The sequence below is a fragment of the Diadema setosum genome, chromosome 3 (assembly GCF_964275005.1).
Source record: "Diadema setosum chromosome 3, eeDiaSeto1, whole genome shotgun sequence".
Lineage (NCBI taxonomy): Eukaryota > Metazoa > Echinodermata > Echinoidea > Diadematoida > Diadematidae > Diadema > Diadema setosum.
This window is the reverse complement of record NC_092687.1, coordinates 30,760,000-30,784,477: the sequence shown is the minus strand read 5'-3', so window position 1 is coordinate 30,784,477 and position 24,478 is coordinate 30,760,000. Positions and strand designations below refer to the sequence as shown.

Below are 24,478 nucleotides of genomic sequence, written 5' to 3'. Positions count from 1 at the left end.
TGGATATTACTGTAATTATTACCCGGCACGGCTCTAGATGATGTAGATGATCGTTGAGAATCGCTGCAGCGAATCCATTCATCTATTTGCATCTTTCTTACACACTACGTCACATAATATAGATCACATTCTGAATAAAAGGAAACAACAACGCCGTGTGCCATTTGACTGAAAACATCATCATAATTGTAGCCTCTGTTGTGTGTGCATCGTAATTCCAAAACTACTGACTTCATTCTGCATGCTAGTCATGCACCCTTCGTGAAAGAGAAAAACAAGGAGAAAGGCATCCAAAGATGATTATCTTGGTCGTTCTTCATTTCCATTGCATGAGGCAAGCAATTTGTACCACGGTCTTATCGGTTGGTTGTATAGTCCAAAAGGTCCAATTCAGATTAGGTAAGCAATCGTTTTCGTAAATGAAAAATAGGGTTATAGCCATCATGGCTAGCCGGGAATTATATTCTATAATGAACCTTCATTTGTAGTATTGGTACGATGAAAAGGTCAAGAGTACATTATTCCGTATTTTCCTAAATCTTTTTTCTCATTCTCTCTTTTTTTTTCATATCACAGGTCACAGACAAGACGACAAACGGATATCGGTAAAGATGCGTAAACCTGAGAAATTGCACTGACGGCAAAACGGATTCTCTCGGGGTTGTGGTTTGTCTGTGTCTGATAAAGCCCAAATTGTCGGAGGGCTAGCCAAACCTCCACACAAACACGCGTCGCTTCACGTCACTACACAGTAATTAACCGCGTTATCAATTTCGTGCAAAGTTGGAGAACGAGAAATGTTTGTCCGCTGAGAAATAAAATTTCGGATTGGTTAAATTTCCTGTTTTGCCCGGTACACAATTCCAAAACGACGCTGGGTCGAGATACCGATACAGTAATTCTGTGATAGATTTGGGCAATCTTTTATCATTTCGTAGTGAAAAAAAAAAGTCTTTGAAAGTTTCAGTATTGGAGGGATCTTGACTTACTTTTGAAAGTTTAACTCTTTAACCAAATTACCAAACCGTGTGTATTCACGTTAGATGTATTCACTTGGAAAAAATCAATATCACAGCTGAAGAGAACTATAATAACATTGCAGAACTTTAAGCAAATTAACAATATTGCTGCTTGAAACAGCCAGCATTGGCATTCGTCAGACAAAATCCATAATAAACCTAAGCGTAAAAGGCGCTAATAGAGTCGAGAAAACGTTCGAACAAGTGTGAAAACGTAGACGGTAGCGTTCGGCAACCATGTCGCTGAAATCGAAGCCTTCCAGCACTGACTTCCAACACTCCAGCGGTGATGTCAAACTCAAACGCGAAGTCGGCATCGTGGGCGGCATCGCCTTCGTGGTCGGCGGGATGATCGGTTCGGGCATCTTCGTGTCGCCGGTCGGCATACTTAGGGAGACTGAGAGCGTGGGGATGAGTCTCATCATTTGGCTGCTTTGCGGCTTTCTTGGACTTGGAGGTACGGAATTAATCGCATATACAGATATGCTCTGACTCCCTATCTGCCCTTCTATATCCCCCTTTCTCTCTCTCTCTCTCTCCCTCTCTCTCTCCCTCTCTCTCTCTCTCTTATTTTCTCGTGATTAGTGTCACACATACATGGATGTGTATGATCGATTCTGACATCGGTTGTTTATTCAGGACAAAAAAAAACCAAACAAACAAACAAACCTATTTCTCTGATCACGGTGCAATTGATCCGAAAATCAAGCTATTGATCTGTTACTATTATGATGTATCAATAGATTATTCATAAATCTGATAGGGTATTATGAGATTTTAGGTGGTGTTTGAAGTATAGGTATCCTTGACGTTTTCTTTAGAATTGTACGCAGACGTGTTGGAATCACCTTCACCGTGTATAAACTGTTTTGGTTTATTTCCTATCATTCGATCTTTCCTCTGTCTTGAACAGGATCGCTCTGCTACGCCGAGCTGGGCACGATGATCCCCAAGTCGGGTGGCGAGTACGCCTACCTCTTGGAAAGCCTGGGCGAGCTGCCCGCTTTCTTGTTTGGCTGGACCTTCATCCTCATCATCCGGCCCGCCACGGTGGCCATCGTCTGTCTCATCATGGGCACGTACACGGCCGAGTACATCACGCAGGGCGACTGTACGGAGAACGACGGCGTCGCCAAGATCTTCGGCATGCTAGCTCTGAGTGAGTCGCAGAGTAGTTGACCTTTGACCTATCAGAGAGGTTGTGTATGATCAGTGTCTTTGGTGTGTGCAAATCATGACGTAGATCAACTTTCACCTAGATTGTGGTTCAAAATAGGGATACAATATATTGATGGTGATATAAATCATAAAAAGGCCTTTAATAGGAAATTTATGGAAAATAAGATAATCATTTCGACGTTAAACGGCGACTCTTGTATGACATGAGAGAGAGAGAGAAAAAAAACAAAACAAAACATTATGTACCACTGCCAGAGCTTCTCAGACGATAGGTGATATTAGGAGAATCAAGCAGATTCTTCCATATGAGCAAACATCGAATAATTTATTTTAGTGTTTGTAACAACTATCATTATAATCGGGTTTGTTTGGGGGTTTTTTTTGCCCTTGGAGAGTAGATTTGTACACTTGATTAGACAACACACGCTGAATGTCATAAAGAAAACAAAATAAGACATTGATAAACGTACATGTAAATTCAATTTTTCATATAAAAACCATGAAAATTGTGAGTGACAGGATTTTACCATACGTTAAATGACCAAAGCATTGTAAAAAAAAAAAAAGCCGCTCAAGTGACCAAAATCTGAGGCTGACCTGCCTGATGTTCTCTTTTAACAAAAAGTTTGACAATAGGAGCATCATAAAGCGCAAAAGATTTCTTGTGCTTGAGGTTTTTTTTTTTTTTTTTTTTTTTGCTCCTTCCATTTGAATATCGTTATGCAATTTTCGACAGTTATTTATTTTGAGCCACCATTTTGTTAAAAAGCGCCACGTCCATAAACAATCGCCTACGACGAAGTACACCATACAATTATAATGATTATTTACTTTGCTATTAAGCACACGATGGAGTGCAACATGCGTGATCATATTTACCTATATATAGCACACGGCGGAGTGCAACATACGTGGATGTCAAATAGTGCCACGTTTATAATGCCCTGACTTAATACTGGGATCTTTATCTCTGAATAGTGACCTTGAGGCGATGTGTATTCATAATTGTCAAGACGACCTTCAAGCATGGGTATGTCAACATAATGATGATAGGCTTTTATGCAGTCATTTGCTGCTATCAAAAACCGAAATATATCTCGGGTCTGCGAAATAAAATCCAGTCCGTGGAGTGAAAACATATTCACAATGCTAACAAGACATAAATCATATAGTTCTAGTAAAAAAAAAAGCAAACAAAGAAACAACAACGACGGAAAATAATCCAGTGGCTACATGCACATAGCGATGATCATGCTAAAGCTGCAGTAGAGTTGTGACGATGCTGTTGTTGATTATGAGCAATGGTGATTTTGATGGTAATAAGGCGAGCACTTAGACCGTTGTGCTCGCACCGCGCGCTCATCCATAGGATCTATGGGGGCTCATGAAATCACTGTTGGCTTTATAGCTGCATAGTGTGGTTCTGTGGTTAAGACCAGGGACTATATCAATAATGTTTCCTGGTTCGAGACTCCTGTCGGCAGAGACAATGCCCTTAAGCAAAGCCATATACTCTGTCCATCAAATGGACTTTATGAGCCATTGCGTCGGTCCAGCGGTGTCTAACTGCTGGCAAATATTCACCACTTTTGTACAGTACAGCAGCCATGTTTGTCCAAATTTACAGCTCATGCAATTACCCATGCATGATTATAGAATAAGTGTTCAAGACTGCCACAAGTGAAGCTATTAGCGGTTGTTTTGATGTTTGTTTGTTTATTTGTTTTTATAGATGTTTGCCGAACGTATATAGTACGTTTTAATTATGTTTCATTTTTTTTTTTTTTTTGGTATTTTTTCGCCAACTTTTTCACTTTGAATCTGTCTGGGCTCTGCAAGATATTGAATAAAAAGAGTAACATGATAAACTTTTATTCCTCACCATTTACTGTAGATGACAGCATTCATACTCACAAATGTTTACAAGAGTATACCCACAGACCTAAGACTTGAACTGTGACTTTATTTTAACACCATTACACACGCTTGCTGGACTTTTTATTGATATAGATAAACGATTGGATAGAGAAAAAAATGAAAAATCTATTATTCCTATTTATATCCCATTACGAACTGCATTCAAAGCCTACCTTTGCAAATTATCTTAGGCATCAGAATGTCTTCTTGGTTTTCTGCACCGATCTTTAAAGGCATAATTTACCATTTGCAGATGAAAGCATTAGTGCTATAAAATAGTTCTAAAATGTGAGTTAGGGATAGAAACAACCACTGTCAAAATTTGAATCCGTATAATCGATGTTAAGTGTTGTTAAATACACAAAATGTGAACAATAGTTATAATAAAATTTTTTCCCAGACTAAGGCCAAAAAAAAAAAAAAATTGTTGCATTGGCGTAACCCGCCCGACCCTAAAAATTCCGCCGACCCCATGTTTTTTTATTTTTTTTTTGCTATCGATATCAAATATCTTGCTGATTGCGATCGCGATCGCACAAACCCGGAAGTGGAAACGGCTCTGGGGATATCGGATGTACGAGGGAGAGATCTAGCGCCTCGCATAAGCCTTCCTTGATCAGTACGTCATCTGTTTCCAACACGGACATGTACTCTACAAAGATTTATTCAGTGTATACGTAGCATTCAGACTGCGATGTATTGTGCACAGTTTTGCCATAGATTTCTTGTGTGGAGAACTTACACGAATCTGTATATGTGGGACTGTAATAGAGATCGCCGTGTGCGATGAAAAGATCGTACATATGGGTCAATTTGCATCTATCTTATCTAAGTCAAAATAGTAAAATATGAAGTGAAAACATTCAGGATAGGGATTTCAACATCTTTAAATTCTGTGAAGGGGTATAATTCCAGTAATATCGGCCTCATAAATGATTTGTAGAATAGATGAACACAGCACATTCGGTGCAGCAGTTGTAACTGTTTACTGAGCTGAGCACGAGTTTTACACGTAAAATGCAGGTAGCAAAAAAAAAAAAAAAAAAAAAAAAAATCCGACCGGCCGACCCTATTTGAAAATCTCATGTTACGCCAATGCAACAATTTTTTTTTTTTTTTTTTTGGCCTAAACCGTATACAGTTACGGTTTATTGAGAAAAACCCTGATATCTCCTTATATTTTAGGTTTTACTGCAAATATTTCATATGGTACGATGTTTTATGATACAACAGACCTACACATATGCATCAAATATGATATCTTGAAAATTTTTGAAATCACTGTTCCCAAAGGTAAACTGGACCTTTAAGCGTGGGATCACAACTGAATCAAACTCTATTATACATATTATACCAGAAAGCATAAAAGCGTGACTGTGTATACATATTCCTTGTCGATTTAAATGCAATTAAGACCTTGGTAGGACAAAACGATTAAGCTGATAAAAGCCAAACAACAAAACCCACCCTCCGTCAAACAAGAAAAAGATGAACGTGATAAAAGAACAGAAGGAAAGAAAAATAGCATTAGCATTAATTCATGTTTAAAAAGTTTGACAAAATTAGAAGTAGTAGGAGAATGGAAACATAGAAAAAGAAATAAGTATAAAAGGACGAAGAAAAATAGAAGTATAGTAGTAGTAGAAGTAATAGAAGTAGTGGGAATAGTAGTAGGAGTAGTAATAGAAGCAGCCGCAGTGGGAATGATGGTAGTAATAGTCATCATTAGTGGTAGTATTAGTAAGTGGTAGTCCTGTGATAGTAGTAGTAGTAGTAGTAGTAGTAGTAGTAGTAGTAGTAGCAGTAGTAGTAGTAGTCGTTGTCGTCGTCGTCGTAGTAGTAGTCGTCGTAGTTAGAAGTAGTAGTTGTAATAGCAAAAGTATGTCATGTAGTGATATAGGGAGGATAGTTAAAGGGAAAATAAATAAAAAGGGGACAGGAGGGGGAAAACATACCGCGTTATTACAAGCTTAGTAGTCATAGTGTACAACGGATGTGTTTTAAACTTATATGAACAATGTATTTCTAGGGATCGAACCTCCACTGGTGAGTGCAGAAAGAAATTGAAGTTTTAACAACACATTTTATTTTGTACACATGCACAATCACGGTGTGTAAATGGGTGCCTCACAAAACCGCGCAATACTAGGGTAGGAATGATCGTTGTCAGGTTTGTAGGATCCACTGTCGAAACAGAGGTTACAATGAAAACCAATATTAATTGGACTTGCGGTGTGGTTCAAGAAGGTGAAGATAGTTGATTACCATCTATGAAGAGCTTTTTCTCATTGGATAAGACCGCGGATACTCGGTCGTAAGGTCTCTGCTTCAAGTCCCTATATCAGCAGCAGTTGTGCCCTTAGGATGAAGGAATCGTGATTGCTGCCTTTGTGACCATGTTCAGTAAGATGTGAGAATGTATGTTTCATAATTATCAGCATTGATAGTAATAGTGAGAGTATTCCTTAAAGAGATTAATGCCCCAGTCACATAGACATCCTGGATCACACCGGACCACTGATCTTATCCGGGGAGAAATCAGTGTTGACACCGGGAGGCCAACAGGGCAACTTTTGGAGGTCAAAAACATCCGGCGTCATCCGGGGAATGCCGTGTTGGCAGAGCAATCCGGGGTGGTCCGTGTGGCTGCCGTGTAGCTGCCGTGTTGATCCGTGTAGATGCTATGTTTGTCCGTGTAGACGCCGCGCTCTTCCGGCCTTATCCGTGTAGCTGCCGTGTTGATACCGTGTGTACAGTTATACCAAAATCCCGGATCTCCCCGGATCTCCCCGGATCTCCCCGGATCACCTTGTAGATCCTAGAGCATCCGTGTTTATATGTGACTGGGGCATATATGGACGAATCTCAGAGAAAGTTTCTCAAACATTTGCTTCTAAACGAGTTGAATGTAATTGATGAAATATCTGTTTGTTTTTTCTTCTTCCCTGACACAGTGACGCTGACTTTCATCAACTGTTACAGCGTCAAGGCTGCCAATCAACTTCAGATCGTATTCACGGTGGCCAAGACACTACTTTGTGTCATCATCATCGCCATCGGGTTCGTCAACATCGGGCGTGGTGAGTGACGAGCCTAATCCTGTTCCTATGTTTTATACTCTATGTTTATTGTAGGCGTATCACAGGTGTTGACGTTGGTGTCATCTAGGAGATAGTACACTGTAATGGCCTAGTGTCTGTAACTTGGTGTAACAGTGCTTGTGTTGGTGGAGATTATGTTCCTTTAATTGGTGTAGTTGGTATCACATTTCAGTGTCATCTGTGGTGTTGTAGCTCCGTGATTCTACCATGTCTTGGGAATCAAAGTGTTGTTAGTTCTTTTTAGTTACGACTACCATGTGCTACATCCCTGCTGGTATCACTTTACCCCATATTGAGATCATAGTCCTACCTAGAATGCACTAGCTCCCTCATGGAGCGTTTACCACCCAGACCACAAAAGTTCCCTCACTCGAACACCTACCAACACACACCTTCACATAATAACCATCACCGTCACACCATCATGGAGTTACTCTATACTAGCACCATGGTAACACCTCGTATATAATAATGGTCACAAATGTACACACTTGCAGAGTTCCATACACAACCACACACGATTGACACACCTGTATTTTCTCGAGTAAGAATGCTTGCGAGATCTGCCAACTTTACGCTACACGCGCTATTGATCATCTAATAGACCGTAACGGGCTCCATTTCTAACAGCACTCGAAATGAATGCAATGATGGCAATGGCTCAGAATGGCAGAAAAAAAAGACACACACACACACACACACACACACACACACACACACACACACACACACACACACACGTACACCTACTTTTCCATTATCAAAGCTAAACAGGGTTACAATGAGCCAATACGAATTTTCTCTCAATTACAAGCCGAGTCCACGGCATTACACTGATATGAAGTGTAAATATCAAAATGCTAACTAGTTTGATTCATCCAAAAAATGAAGTCCATTTCAAGCATAACAAAATGATAAAATAGATGTCGTTTAGACAAACGCGGAGAGTAATAGTGGACTTGACATGCCCCTAATATGAGCATTTAAAGCTCCAGCCCCCCCCCCCCCCCCTCCTCCGCCGCCTTATGCTCCAGCCCACTCCTCGAATGGGTGTGACCATGCATTTATACTACGTCTTCATATCAGTATTCATCAACATACAAAAAAGAGGGTATTTCTTAAGAAGCGTGCTGGAAGCAATCACCTTTGCTACATTAACGTCTGGAGGAGGTCCAAGTTTTAATGCAATGAATGGTTCCTTTTTGCTGTCATATACTGTTATTACTGTTTTTCATATCAGTATAATATGTATTATCATCTTCGCCATAATCATTAGTAATTGACAATAGCAATTTGATATTAATAGTAATGTCATTACTACAATCATTGTTATTGGTATAATAACTTACATTCTGTTTTACTTTCATGAAAATTATTATTGCCACTGGCAGAGTTTGGAATGTTGTTTCGATCCTTTGAAAGATGATGTGATTTGGGGCCATTTTCATTCACTATATGACTATCATTATTCACCTTATGATTACTATATTATTCTTTCAGGTAAAACTGAATTCTTGAACCCCAAGGAATCTTTCAAGGACAGCACGCCGGAGGTCTTTTCGTACGCCCTCGCCTTCTACCAGGGACTGTGGGCCTATGAGGGATGGTATGCTAAGATTTTTGAGACAATTATTTTGATCTTCAATAAATCTGTGAATGTTTATTGATAGGAAGCAACTAGACATTGTATCAACGTTTTGACGAACAGGCAGTTGTTTCTTTTTAATGAAAAAGAAAGTCTGAATGATTTCTTGAAAGAAATGAGAATAAATTCGTTAAGATCGAGTAGTCAATTCTGTTCATTCCAATCGACACGATAGTCCCACATAGTCATTATCAAACATGAATGTGGACATTGTGGTAAGGCATGGGCTTGTATGATTGAGAGGTGTACTTTTAATTCGCCATTTGTGTGGAGTGCATTTACAGTACATGCACTGTTTAAGTTGTGTACAGTTTGCATTATACGTTTTCATGACTGATCGTCATTCCGTGCTACCTCTTTTATTGTTATCCCTTTGTACACAGGAGTTTTCTCAATGCCCTGACAGAAGAATTAGAAAATCCTCGAAGGTGAGAAAATAATGTGAAAATAACTTGGAGTATTGTCTGTCACATGTGTGTGTCGTCGACTGCTTGCCTGCCGCTGTCTATAGTCCTTCTTTGTAATTTCGGTCACGTTTGTAGTTGTATCATAATTATGATTATGATTATAATAAATTATGATAGTCATATATGCATGTAATGTAGGACCTAACGTTTATCAGTGCAATTAGCCCCCGAGGACAATTACCCCCCAAATACTGGTTAGTGATAAGGTTAGTGTAAATATTAGGGTTAGGTTTAGGGTTAGAGTACAGATTAAAATTAGGGTTAGATTAAGGTAGGGTAAGAGTTGGGTTAGGGTTAGGATTTGGAAAAGGGTTCAGGGGTACTTGCCCAAAAATGGTAAAACTACGTATTTGCACAGCTTTTGTGTCTTTTATAGTTATGTAATTCCTGTATCATAATTGCAAAGGCTAGTGCCGAGGCAGGGAATGGTAGATATTGAGATTAATGTGAGTATAATAAGAGGATACTTCATTCATGGCAACGTATATCTACCCCATCCACTTTCTGTTGCTTTTTTGTGTATTTGTTTGTTTGTTTGTTTGTTTGTTTTGCTCAATTATGATACCAGCTGGGGGGGGGGGGGCTCAAAATTCATGACAATTCGTTATGACATGATGTATCAATAATCATTACCGTATTTTGCGGTATGTAGTATCTGCACGGTTGCTGGTGACCTCACAAAGAACTAACTCAAGTAACGCCAGATCGAACCAATATGTGATTCTTCATTCCAGGAATCTTCCACTTTCACTGATCGTTGGTATCCCCTTCGTCACCGTGATCTACCTGATGGTTAATATATCATACTTCACTGTCATCACACCAGCGGAAATGCTGGCATCGAAAGCCGTCGCGGTGGTAAGATCCCAAATTCTGTCGCAAGAGGGCGTAGTATCGGGAGTGGCCGAGGCTGTTTTAGGTTAATAGCTGGACACATAAGGGGCTGTACAGTACTGGTTGAGGTGGGGATTCATGTTTTTCACATTCCTAAGTGTGATAATGAGAAACCTCTTATGAAATATGAAACAGCATGTAATTTTAAGAAGGATTCAACGTTTATTTGATGAAAATTGGTTTTCTAACGGCTAAGATATCCAAAAAAGTGATAATAATAAAAGACTACAGGCCACAACTTTATTAGGATCTCATTGTTTCACCTCGTTTGTGGATATCTAGGCCACTTCAAAACCGATTTTCATTAAATAAACTTTTAATACCCCTTAGAATTGCATGCGCTTTGACATCTCATAGAGTGGTTTCTGAATATCTCGCAAAATGTTAAAAGCTAAACCCTCGCCTCGACCAGAACTGTACACACAAAGATAACTTCAACATATTCATTGCATCATTGTTTGATAGCACTGATATGGTCTCCTCTCCTTCACTCAAATAAAATATTTGATGATATTGATGCTAGGTGCAAGTCAGAGTCTTTGATCACCAGAACAAAATTAATTATTATACTTGCCGGCTGGGAATTTTGATTGCATTTGTTTTTTCCAAATAAAGCAACCCTATAGAGTACATGCTACACAAGAGCAACATAATGACTTTGACTCTGGACATAAGGGGGAAAATAAATGGAAAACGGGGAAAGAAAATGTAGTCTGTCCATATGTCAGAGAATTCTTGATTATACCTTGTGACCACTTTCATTACTTAGAGGTATTATGTGTATTTTGTGTCATGGGTATATTATTCACACATGGTTAATTTGCCTACCGGTATTCTGTTATGAAATTTGTGGTACTAAGGAATGTTTAAACTGATAGTTAAAGGTCCAGTTTACCTTTGGGAGCAGTGATTTCAAAAATGTTCAAGATATCACATTTGATGTATATGTGTATGTCTGTTGTATCATAAAACATCCTACCATATGAAATATTTGCAATAAAACCTAAAATATAAGGAGATATCAGGGTTTTTCTAAGCAAACCGTAACTGTATACGGTTTAGTCTGGAAACATTTTTATTATAGCTATTGTTCACATTTTGTGTATTTAACAGCACTTAACATCGATTATACGAATTCAAATTTTGACAGTGGTTGTTTCTATCCCTAACTCACATTTCAGAACTATTTTAAAGCACTAATGCTTTCATCTGCAAATGGTAAATTATGCCTTTAACGCGAGAATTTGTTTTTGTTATTTTTCCCCTTTAGACATTTGCCCAAAGGACTATGGGTGTTTTCGCCTGGATTGTGCCGTTGGGTGTGTGCATGTCCACTTTTGGAGCAGCGAACGCCAGTCTATTTACAGCGGGCAGGTAAAATGAATATTGCGGTATACACTCGACAAGCTCACACTCTACATCAGACTTGCGTTACTCTTGGTACAATACAAGAAGTCGCATAACCTGTCCTCTGTCAATCATTATGTGTTTGAAAGTTAGTGGATGAGACCGCGTTGCATACCCGCTCATGTGGTCCCCAACATTCCCACACAACAAAACGGATGAATGATGCCCCTCCTTTTTTGACCCCATAGGTGACTGGCATTATCAGCAAATACCGTCAAGTCAGCATTATCATGTCATACGAAGAAGAAGAAAAAAAAAAACACCATACCATTATAAACATGACTCCTGAGTATTAACTAAAAGCGTGTAAAAGTTCAAAGGACAGGTATGGCAATACATTATGTATGCAATGCCCTGTATAATAGTGCATTGTCCTGAAGTCTAAACTATATTATTTTGGTACATGTACACCTTTTTGCATTAAGTACCTAGCAATAGGTGCAATCTCACAGATGAATGAATGAATGAATTGCTTTATTGTCCATAAAGGAAATTCCCTTTTCACTGTTTTTTTTTTTTTTACATATAGTCCACATAATGAACAAAAAGAAAAAAAAAATACAATTACATATTACAAATTGACAAATTCATCATAATTCCAAAATACATATTACATAACATATAATTTTGCTTGCCCAATGTATACATAAGGATGGCATATGAAATAAACCAAATATGGATAATATACAACTTGTAAATCAAGTTTAACCAAAATATTCTGTATTATATAAAAACACAAAAAGAAAACTTTCAATAATTACTCAAATAATGTTTTCGTTTAAAGAAAAAACAATATAATATAATCTTTAATTACAACACATGAGTTTAAAGTATGAAAATTTATATACATGTTGAGATGTCTGTGTGTGCAATAGCATTTGAGAGAAATATGAGGTATAGTGTAAGGATGGTATGTATTTTGTATGTGTGAGTGTGTGTATGTGTGCGCGCGTGTGTGTGTGTGTTTGTGTGAGTAAATTCTTACACACAAATATTTTAGAATTGCATCATCAATGTAATGTTACATTAATGTTACATCTGATACACCAAAAAAAAAAAAGTAAGATTATCCATAATTATTACGATCAATTAATATCTGGGTAAGGTGCAATAGCCATTGAGAAAGAGAGTGGTTTCATAGAATTCTCAGCCGCGGCTCCAGGTCTTGGAAGTGTCAAGGCGAGCCCTATACTCAGCGGTACTTTATAAAGAGGTATCGAACTCTTTATGAGGACTCTGTAAGATGCAGCCAGCCATTCAATGCGATTTTATTTCATTCTCTCAGCTCTATTTTCCCTCAAATCCCTCTCCTACACACTCTTTCTCTTCTTCTTAAATCTCTTCTTCTTAAATCTTTCTTAAATCTTCATAAATCTCTAAATCACTTCTGACCTAAACATTTTTTTCTCTCTCTTTGTCTTTCCCTAGGCTGCCCTTTGTCGCTGCAAGAGAAGGTCATATGCTTCAAATATTGGGCATGGTCCATGCCAAGCGATGTACTCCGCAACCCGCCATCATGTCTGTAGTAAGTTTTGGATGTGTGAATAGAGTTTCGCTTGGACAATATCATACGGTATACGCCTCACTGAGCAGGCCGAGGAATATGGCTGCTTGCTTGTTTTTCATTTCCTTTCATTGTAACTGTCAGGTAGACAAAACAACAACAGCTACAACAAAACAAACAAACAAACCAAACACCAACCAACCAACCTAACAAACAAAAACAAAAGAATCACAAAGTGCGTTAACTTTACAAGCAGCTTGCGGTTAAAGAAGATGACCTTTATCAAATTAAGCAAGAATCAAAACGAACTTGTGTATCATAATGTCCTTGGTAGGAGTTTTAAAAGTCAGGAAACATTCAAGATTTTCAATATTCTTTGACCAAAATCAGATATTGTGCTCAGTGCCATGAATATCTAATGCAAGTTGAGCATTCGTCAAACTTAAATACAACATACAACATACTTCCATTGGCTTAATTGGAAGATATTTAACTCAGCCTCAAAATGATGACAAAACTTTGAAAACTCATTGCTTTGTGTGTGATTGGTCCTTATTTTCTTTTTGACTTGTTCAAAGATGGAGGTCTGCTGAACATTTGCATGAGTTACAGAGATACATTAATGTTAAGTTATTTTAAGTACATCACACATATGCAGATAATACTTTAAGGACATTATTATACTGTTGTAACATGATTATGCATGAGTGCGCATTGCACGAATGAATATAACATGTTCATTATTCATGCCCAGTGGTAAGCGCATCATACTTATCCATAAACCTAAATTATGTTTGTATCTTATAATTGTCATGAATTATGCTTTTGTATAACAAGTGTATACACAAAATGTATACACCTGTGATACACTATCAACATGGGTAGATTTATGCGTATCGCACTAATATGGTAGACATAATAACTATCAAATACATGTCGTACATGGAAATAGGGAAAGTTGAATGATATTGTTTCCTTCCGTTTTCCCGTATGAGGATATTTTTGTACTGTTTGAATTAAGTTGAAATAAAAAAAAATGATAGAGAAGATAATGATGCATGCAAAGATGAATGATGAGTTGAAAATGAAAGATGATAATGTAGACGATAGAGGTGTTGATTGGAAATGAAAGATTTGTTTGAAAGTTGAATGTGTGATAATTATGACTATGAAATTAATTTAAGTTTTTGGATTGAATGAGGCATATGTCAGATGTATTATTAATATAACGGTAATTATTTCTATTTCTGTAACAATTCAATTCAATTCAATTCAATTCAATCATTTATTGTCTCATTTAAAAAATACAGAAAATCTTTCTCCACTGGCAAGATAACAGAGCATTACACGACAAGAATAACAAACAGATCACATATATGAACAAAATGACTAATAATTAACAATTCGGTACATCAAACTGTATATCGTAACTAATTAGACTGAAATACTAATGAAATGAAGAGGTATGTTGTAAAACATTTTTGTTTCATGTTATTTGTAATCTGTGACGCATATCTTGTCTTTGAACAAATTGCTATTTGTTTGTATCTCTTGCATGTAACACTGGGGTGGAAGGCACATTTCCACATTCGCAATTGTGGACAATAAAACATTTAATTCAATTTAATCTAATTTAATTTAATTCAATTCAATTCAATTCAATTCAATTCAATTCAATTCAATTCAATTCAATTCAATTCAATTTAATTGAATTTAATTCCGTCCTAATTACAGTCTATAATCGCAGCTACCCTGATAGCCATTGGAAACTTCGACTCGCTCCTCAACTACTTCAGCTTCGCTGTGTGGCTCTTCTACGGTCTTACCGTGTTCTCCCTACTACTCATGCGCTATACACACAAGGATTGGGAACGACCCATTAAGGTTTGTATTAACTACAAATGTAAATAATGACACACGCACTACACAATTATTCATCCATTAATTTATCATTTTCACTCAATGAAACATGCCTACAATAGAAATGTGAGGACACTCTTATTATCAACAGATACACGCGCAGCTGGATATGAAAAAGATTTTAAAAATGGAACAAAAATGGAACAAAATGACTTGATGTATAACAATGGGGCAGATAATGCAAAGTTATACACGTGAAAAAAAAAGAGTTAACGAGAAGGCAATGTGGCGTTACTACAAATTAAACATATTGGTACATACCCAAGCGAACGTCACGCACATATGTATTTTACAACGCAAGATGTTTTCATCAATATTAAGCACGCTTTTGTTATGATAATATCATACGAATTCAGTATTGAATGGAATTGCTTATCAGTTTGGGAATACTTCGCAATCAATATATATCCTTTTTTTTTAAAACATTTACTGTATCATTAAATTTGACATCGATAGATATAGGATTCCAGATTTGTCTACATACACACATACACATAAAGTGGTCATAAAAGAAATTATACACACAATCATACCAAAATACAGGTATGATATAGACAAACACCCATTATGAACACCTAAACGACACATAGGCCTACATTGTTCTTTCAGCGTCGTAATGCGTGCGCACCAAACTAGTATAAAAAAAAAAAAAAAAAAAAAAAAAAACACCAACTTCCCCACCCTTATGATCATGGGCTTATACGCTACAACAGAACGTAAAAAGGGAAACGATAATAATAATGATTTGGGGTAGATTATCATACGTCGAACGATTATAGCAAGGTTCACACTCTTTCAAAATCCTCGCTCTACGCCAAAGCAAACAAATTGTACTTGATTGAGCAGTTGAAATTCCCATGAATGTTGATTTTCGTCTGCACCCGCAATCGTAGTCGGAGTAGTCGCACTAGTCTGAAGCCAAGTGTGTTGCTGCAGGCCACCCACCGAAATGTATCGGATGGCAGTCTGATAAATTCGACCCGAGTTGGTCGACCACTCGGGTCAGTGTCGGACTCGCGCCGGGCGTGATCCGATGAGGCAAGATCACCGATGAGAATCACGCACGATATGTCTGACATTGACTCACCTGATAGTCGACTAACACAAGTCGGATTCATCAGACTGTGATGCGATACGCTCCGGTGGGTTGCCTGAAGCAACTTTGCTTCCGACTCGTGACCGATGAGAAGAAATCTCTGTGGAATGAGGGTACAGTGCACTCCCGTTGTAACGAACACGGTTATAACGAAATTCGTTGAAGCGAAGTAGAAAATCAGGCTGCAACATTATCGATTCTATGTAGCTATATTGTTTATGATATTTGTTCGGTTGTAACGAAATTTTGATATAACGAAAGAATATTTCCCGAAAAAAATCCCGAGGACTTCATTATAACAGGATTCCACTGTATAAGCCTTAGTGATACTAGTATCATAACGTGCCCTCGTTCTTCCTTTATTCAGGTTCCTATCTTCGTCCCCATTCTTGTCTTCATCGCATCGCTGTATCTCATCCTCGCTCCCATCGTCAGCGACCCAGTGTTCGAGTTCCTCTACGCCTTTCTCTTTATTCTCTCCGGTGTAGTCGTCTACTTCGTCTTAGTCCGGCACAAGGTCTCCTTGAGGTGCATGAGTAAGTATATACCCATTTCTCCTTCCTTTCCCTCATTTGATTTATCCCTACGCAAAGAAAAGAGTTCTCGCGAAAAATATAGTGAATTAAGAGCAATCATAGCTTCCGAACAACTGGAGCTTATAATAAGGATGTGGACGTTATGCTAAAAGATTTTTTTCTGTTGTTATTTCATCTGATTCATTGAAATGATTGAAACAATGTTTTACCAACCAGCACAAACTGTTGTGTTTCTTTCAGTATAGTGCCAGATATCTGTAGTAGTAGTTTCCATTTATCTTAAACAAATCATGAGGGGTGCTGTACTGCGGATCGATGTATGAAGCCAGATACTACCAATCTCAACCTGTTGAAGATCATTCCCGATCAGTATGCTTGTGCAGGTGCCTATGAGAAACGCGTGTTTAATACAACAAATTCAGCTCGTTCTCAACGGACCGAAATTCCTGATTTTGCTCGCAGCAGCTGGAATGCCCTTAGACAAGACTAGATTTCCTTGAACACTCTTAAACAAGACTCGTTTTTCCTTGAATGCCTTTAAACAAGACTCGGTTTTTCTCACTCTCTCCGTCTTTTGAAAGGGGAGGTACAGGTGGCCTCGTATAAGAGGCAAATTGATAGGAGCGAACTCAACACATATCTCTCAAAGTACGTCTTTGATGATGATCGATAGTTTGGTTGTCTTCTTCTCCCTCTACTTTCCCAGATCCCATCACACGGTTCTTCCAGGTGCTCCTTCTCGTAGTCCCCACCTCCTACAACAAAAATGCAGAGGAGGAGAAGATTCAGTTATAGGATCACCGACATGGATCACTTCATGTGTGAAAATCATCACCATCCTCACCTCCTCCTCCTCATCATCATCGCCATCATCGTCGCCATCATCGTCGCCATCATCATCTTTACCATGATAATCTTCTTCGATATCTTCGTGCTCCTCCTAATCCGTACCATCGCAATCACTACCACGTCCCTCATGAAGGGCAATGGTATCACCTCTGAGAAGGAACAGGGGTCCAGGAGCGCATCATCCCGTCAGCTTCGGATGCAGCTGTTGACGTGTGCATGTGGCGCAGATGGTGGAAAGATGCCTGCTGAGAAGACTTGTGAATTATTCGCCTACCTACTTGTGGAGATGGAAACGTAAGGGTGAAGAGTTTATCATATCGGTTTTGTTTGGCAAATCCAGCACTGCGACTTGTGGTAAGAGGAAGAGCTCTGACTCACGCTGCAGTCTCCCACCCCAGTGGATTTGATGGTGAACAAAAACATTTGATCTTCCCTCCACGTCTGTGTTCATTCATCAAAAACCCTCGGATTCACAAATCTCTTCGAGATATGGTAGAAGACGAAATACCATGAAGAGATTGGAAAGTGACTCGTGTGTTGATAGGTCACGTGACCGCGCAATTTATTATTTTGCTTGTGTTTGTGCATTCCATTCTCCCAAGCGCTTCCATAATGTTGATATCGTCATTGATTTTCAGAGTTGCTGTAGAGGAATTCTGTGCCTCTCTAATCGAGAGTTCAGTTTGTACATTGTAACTTCATGTCTGTCTTTATCTTGCAATATGTCCGTCCGTCTGAGAGACGGATGGCCGTTTTGACCATCCCAAGACGCAAAGGTCAATAATAACGGATATAATTATTCCCGCGAGAGTGTGCCTGGAGGGTTAGCCTATACGAGGGACGAATAGTAAGAAATGCTTGCTGTGTGTATAGGTCAGAGGAAAGAACAATGTGTAACGAAATGGAAACGCGTACATGTATAGATCGGACAAGTTGGAAGGGAACTTGTTTTAGTTTATAGAATGGAACAAGCTCCTTCTGATGTATGCTGTCTATCTTAGAGGATCGTTTGGACGAAGATACTGCCTCCTTCCTCCGAGATATCTACAGTCACACAGGGCTTTTATTCTTGCATTGGTGATAAGGAGACTAAAAAGAGAATGAGAATAACTCGAAACAATCGATCAGAAAAAGTACCTCACCTACTGATTCCAGTAAACTAAACAACGAAGTCAACTCCGCACAACCATAAAACTCATCGCCAGCGCATCATGATATCATTGGAACATTTCGAGAATGCGCATGTCTTATGGACGATGGTTACCCGTTGGAAAGAGCTTTCACCGTTCATATGCTAAGACACAGAACAACATAATAATGGCGTCTTTGGCAAGTGATGCCCGTCCCAGATGACTCTAAAGCATGTCAGGTGTAGATGCGCACATCTGATGTAAGACGCAACTCATTTACTGAAGATGGTGTGTTGTAATACTGCATGGGCGTGACTGCAATACGTCAGAGGTGAACGTGTCGGCGGGGGAACTCTTCACCGTAGTTGCCAAGTCGCTGTGTGAAGTGGAATGCAAAGTCGAGCATCCTCACAGCTGATATGTGGAAATGGAATAACACTACAGCACAATAATGGCCTCTGTGGGGTTCAGTTTGCACATCCGGGAACTTTCCTTGCAAGTGACATTGTGGCAATACTGATAAGGCACCACGACTGACCAATGAACATACCGTCCAGTTCAGTCCGTTTGTTGAATTGGTATGGCATCGTATTACTGCATAGTCGTTGTACAGGGCCGACATCCTAAAATCATCCGGGGCGAACCAAAACCGTTCTGTTATTGCCTGATTCCGCGTGTTTGTGTGTACCTATGTCTGCATAGTATGTGTTGTTGTTGTTGCTGTTGCTGCTGCCGCTGTTTTTGATGCTAAACCTAGAACACAATGTGATGGACGAACGTGCGTTTGCCCAATGACGATATCATTGTATCATTACATATCAGATGTAAACAGGGTATTTGACTTGCTCGAAATATTCGTTTTTGTGGTAACTAGTCTAGCTTCTTACTCGTTTTTGTTCCCTTAGCATACTATTTTATTTTTATAAGATGTGGGCTTGAAGGCCGAAATATAACGGCACTTCTCTTCTTTGCAAGTCTGAACTCTTAACTTGCCTTCTTTTAGCAATAGATTTGATTATATCTAAGTTTTGTTCCTTCGTGATGGGCCTGTGTGTTTTGTGTGTAGTGTGTGTGTGTTTTCTTTTTATCATCATTACGAGTATTCCCTTCTCTGTTTATAGGTTCCTACATTGCTGTGCAAAGTATTTTTCTGGTGAAATATTAAACAAAACCAACAACGAAGAATCATAATTTTAGGGGGTCTCGTGTTGTCGAGGTAGTGAAATGCGCAGTATGGAAAATAAAGTTAATCAAGATTTATATGTAAATTTATGCAAGATTCTAAAGAACTTATGTGAAAACCTGTGCACAAAGAAATGATGTCTATGAAATGTTTGTAAAGATGTCTCGGATGTTGTTGTTGTTGTTGTTGTTGTTGTGCTGGGTGTCATTGCAACATTATGATATTCATATTCAGAATTGTCAAAGCTGAATGAGATATGTGGAAGTACCTTGATCTATAATCATGTCTGTGCATTTGTATCTTCTATCAAATATTGGCGAAGAATGTCTTTCCTGTCCACTTTCGTAATGTAGATCATCTGCATCGATCCATCAATCCAGTTTGCTACTTAGCAAATATTCAAACTCACCCTTTGAAGAGGTACATATTTGATAGAAAAAAAAAAAGCTCATTTAGTAAGTAAAATGTTCGAAGTGTACAGTACACATCTGATTAATATCATCCATATCTAAAGAGTTATACATATCATCTAATCAGTGAAACCGGATGCGGTATTTCTTTTAGCTGCACGGTCTAGTGCTTGTGAGTGTTATTGGATCCGACCTTGGCTCTAGTGACGACTTTCGATCAGCATGAAGAATGATGTCTGAGCTCCATGAGATTTGCTATACCCATGCTATCCTTTGGGCGTTTTGTGAGCGTTTTGGACGTTACTTGTGTGGACAATGATCGCCCGTACGTTAGATTCGCGGAACCTGCTCTTTAGCTGTATCTCGGCAGTACCGGCTGAAAACATTCCTTATGTATTTCTTCTTTCGCCGTTATTTTTTAATCTATTCCTAAAGCTTTTTTTTTTTCCCTGTCAAAATCACCATCAATATGCTGGAACATTATTTCGTTTTTTCTTCTCATCGTCTCCTTGAATGTAATTGTCATCGTTTGAAAGACATATTAATAATTTGACATTGGAGAAGTGCTATATTGAATCTGAGATAAAATAATGCTTCCAAGGGTTCATTTTGCGCTAGCATCCCGTTGACTTTTTTTTTCTTTTTTTTATTGATTATCATGCAGTATCTTGAAAAAGATGCTAAAAATCCCCGTACCCTGAATGCGTGTGGACGTTAGATATTAATGTAGATACGAATGCGTCACAATAACAGCATAAGTCTGTCATTATATCATGAATGAATCATTGTTGCTTAATGTGTGCCGGTATATATAGTGGTGGTGAGAGACAATCTGAAATGTTTTTATCGTTGTCATTCCGAGTCTTATCCACACCCGTTTCGGCAATGTTCTAAACTGAAACTTTTTTGGAAAAAAAAATGATACACGGAGAGAAATCCAATCACCATTTTCAATATCACTCCGGTTGTCATCGTGAGTATGATATGTCTTGTTGACTTCTGAAATTGAATTTGTGTTTTCCTTGAAAAGTCGCCGCGTACGATAATTATGATTCGTATTCAATCACAATTTACTGAAATTTTGAACGGTTCTGTGAAAAAAAAGAGAAGAGGTATTATCGTTCATGGGAAATATCAATCCGTGTCTGATGCCATGCTAGAGGCAACATCATTTTGCAAAAGTGTTCGAGTATAGTTACGTGAATACACAGTGTTTCACGTCATTACCAATGCATTTATTATCCAAGTCAATCGGGCTATGAGCCAATTTTGAGGGGTAAACGTAGTGACTGTTTGTGTGTGTCAGTGTGTATATTGTGTACATGCATAACTAATGTGTTTTTTCTGTCTCCCTTCAAATTTGCAATATTTGCGATATCCTTAAAATATTTTCTTTTTTTTTTCCTATTGCACATGTTCATGTCTATAATCATGTTAAAAAATGACAATTTGCTAAAGACCACATTGCAAAGACGTCGGTAGCTATACGAGGTACAGTCTATTTTGAAGAAGAGGAATAAAACAGAGATCACGAAAGTATGATCACTTTACAGTGGTAGAGCAGATGCAGAGTATGTACAAATGAAACGCACACTTTGTGCGTCTGGTCTTTAACCTTACCTCTTAATGTTTCCACCAAGGGATGGATGACAGCATTATGTCTCATGTAGATAGTAGTGTGCACTTTCCATTATTAAACACGTGAAATTGATGTATTATTCAAAGGATGAATATAATTATGTAAAGCAATAACATCTTCGTTTTATTCTGTGTGAATGTGTTAAATACAGATGGATTATCACCTTATATATTTTCTGAGATGTATTATAATTGTGGTGAAATATGTTACGAAGGGCATTAAAGAGATATTCTTTGCCTTTGCAACAGTTCTGTCTGTTGAATTGTGTTCATTGACACGTGTTAGTATGAGTCTGTAAAGTAGAATTGCAAAATGTTGAAAGAAGAGTTATGAATTGAAAGTGGAAGTTTCAAATATGAGTGGATTTTTGTCTGCACGACGTCGTGATATAAGCATGTCGTTAATAGTCCTAAAATCACACACACACACACTCACACACACGCACACACACACTCACACTTAATATATGTACAAAGTGTAAACATAGTAAGACAATTTATTGATGTGTGTCCATAAATAGTAGAAATGAATAAAATTGTATGTTCAGAGAGATAGAGGAGAGAGCGAAAATTTGATGTTGGATGCATATTTTTTATAATGTGTTATGTTAATGGATGTGTGTGTGTGTGTGTGCGCGTGTATTTTGCCAGTTAACATTTTATGTCTCCACCATGATGTGTCGCCGGAGGCATTATGTTTTGGGTTTGTCCTTCCATCCATCCTCCGCCCGTAATCGACTTTGTCGACAACTTAAAGGAATGGTACAGTGTTGGTGGAGATGAGGATTGGGCTTTTAACTTTTTGCGAGATACCAAGAACACACTTATGAAATAGTACAGAGCATACCATATCAATAGGAGGAATTCAAAGTTTATTTGATAAAAATCGGATTTGGAACGACTGAAACATAAAAAAGCGTAAAACAAAGCGATCGTAATAAAAGGTGGGTCCACACTTGAATCGCTCTGCTTTGGATATCTCATCCATTTCAAAACCAATTTTCATCAAATAAACGTTGGATTCCTCATGGAATTAAATGCTCTTTCAAATTTCATAAGAGGGTTCTCATTACCTCGCCAAAAATGTTAGAAACCTGAAATTAGGTCTCAACCAAAAGCATACGATCCCTTTAACTTATGAATGTGACATGTGTATGTATGGATGAACAAAGTTGTGCCTATCAACTTTTTTTTTTGGGGGGGGAGGGGTTGAACATGTAAATGTCAAAGGGCAAGGTTGAATGATTACATATTAAAAGTTTCGAATTATTCTTTAAATAATATCTTCTTCTTAAGTGCCGTCTTCAGTCCCAAGGTTGGCGACTATAATGGACCTCCACTCTGTTCTGTTCATGGCCGCCTTACTACATGCGGCCACACTCTTTCCTGTCCACTCCTTTATGTTGTTACACCACACACTGCGCTGGCGTCCTCTGCATCTCCTGCCTTCTGCAATCCCTTCTTCTAGTACACTTTTTTTTTTTGGTGTTCTGATGTCTTTTAACATGGCCAAAATATTTGAGTTTTCTTGATTTAATGTCTTTCATCAAGGTTTTGTGACATTCAGATGATCTAGAGTATACTGATTGTTGATGTCATATACCGCCAAAGTAAGGCATTTGGCTTGGACATGAGTGTGAAAAAGACCAAAACGATGGTATACTATCTCGAAAGGTGGAAATACCAAGGGTAAACATCTCTATCAGCAACAATCTCCTGGAACAAGTCAGTGAATTCACATATTTAGGACAAAATGTTTATGAAGATGGGAAGAATGGTGCCGAAATTCGGAGAAGAATTGGAATGGCTGAAACTAAGTTTACCCAAAATGAGTAAATCGTTAACATCAAGGAAGATAATATCTACCGCAACCAAGCTCAGACTAGTAAAATGTTAGGTGCATTCAAGTCTCCTTTAAATATCACTATAACTATTTCCCCCTTATGCTATGTGTTGATATATTTTCTGAAAATGAATACATGTAGGCATATTACCAGGCAGAGAGTTAGTGTAAGTGTTGGGTCAACGGTTAAAGGCCAAAGGTCAACAGCTGGTCAAGCGAAAATTCCATTTTCATCTTTAAATGACTCGGGAATGACTTAAGGTATCTTCATGAACCTTAATTCTGGTATGCATGTATTGCCTGATTGCCAAATTTCCAAATACTTGCTCTCTGAATCAATGTATCCATCCTATTGAAAACTGGTTAAAGAAATGTTACAAACTGTCAACACATTACGTGTTGCTTTTCAACACGTTGTTGTTCCAAACTTTCAAACATGTCATTTCAATTTATTCATAGCAATCATGTGGAGCTGTCATGTCAAGACGTAGTATGAACCTATCTGGAGAGCCATACAATGCGACTAATTGCAGGAATACCAATCACCATAGCGATATTTCTCGTTATTTTGCTTTCTTTTTCTCTCCCTTACTCTGAATGGGAAGATGTCTGTTGAATGAGGGGTACCATTTTAGCTCAGTGGTAAATACTCGTGCCAGAGAGATTGCCGGTAAAATCCAACCCCCCCCAAAAAAAAAGTAAAAAGAAAAAACAAAAAGGAAAAAAAATGCTCTGAACTG

At 38.3% G+C, this 24,478-nt stretch overlaps 1 protein-coding gene across 1 annotated transcript; it reads left to right on the top strand.

Annotated features, from left to right (window-relative positions):
• The first annotated feature begins 582 nt into the window (after positions 1-582).
• Positions 583-17,558, top strand: LOC140226339 (b(0,+)-type amino acid transporter 1-like). Its single transcript, XM_072306830.1, has 11 exons — positions 583-1,476; positions 1,933-2,178; positions 7,070-7,195; positions 8,717-8,822; positions 9,245-9,289; positions 10,063-10,186; positions 11,493-11,596; positions 13,058-13,154; positions 14,868-15,017; positions 16,517-16,685; positions 17,392-17,558. Exons 1-11 carry the CDS (start codon positions 1,257-1,259, stop codon positions 17,478-17,480), a joined length of 1,476 nt encoding a protein of 491 aa, XP_072162931.1. The 5' UTR covers positions 583-1,256; the 3' UTR covers positions 17,481-17,558.
• The last annotated feature ends 6,920 nt before the right edge of the window (positions 17,559-24,478 follow it).

Excerpts from the sequence above, each read along its gene's own strand:
- LOC140226339 (XM_072306830.1), top strand. The coding sequence starts at position 1,257 with ATGTCGCTGAAATCGAAGCCTTCCAGCACTGACTTCCAACACTCCAGC. Across the intron at positions 2,179-7,069 it reads CTTCGGCATGCTAGCTCTGA|TGACGCTGACTTTCATCAAC; the intron begins GTGAGTCGCAGA and ends TCCCTGACACAG. Across the intron at positions 8,823-9,244 it reads CTGTGGGCCTATGAGGGATG|GAGTTTTCTCAATGCCCTGA; the intron begins GTATGCTAAGAT and ends CTTTGTACACAG.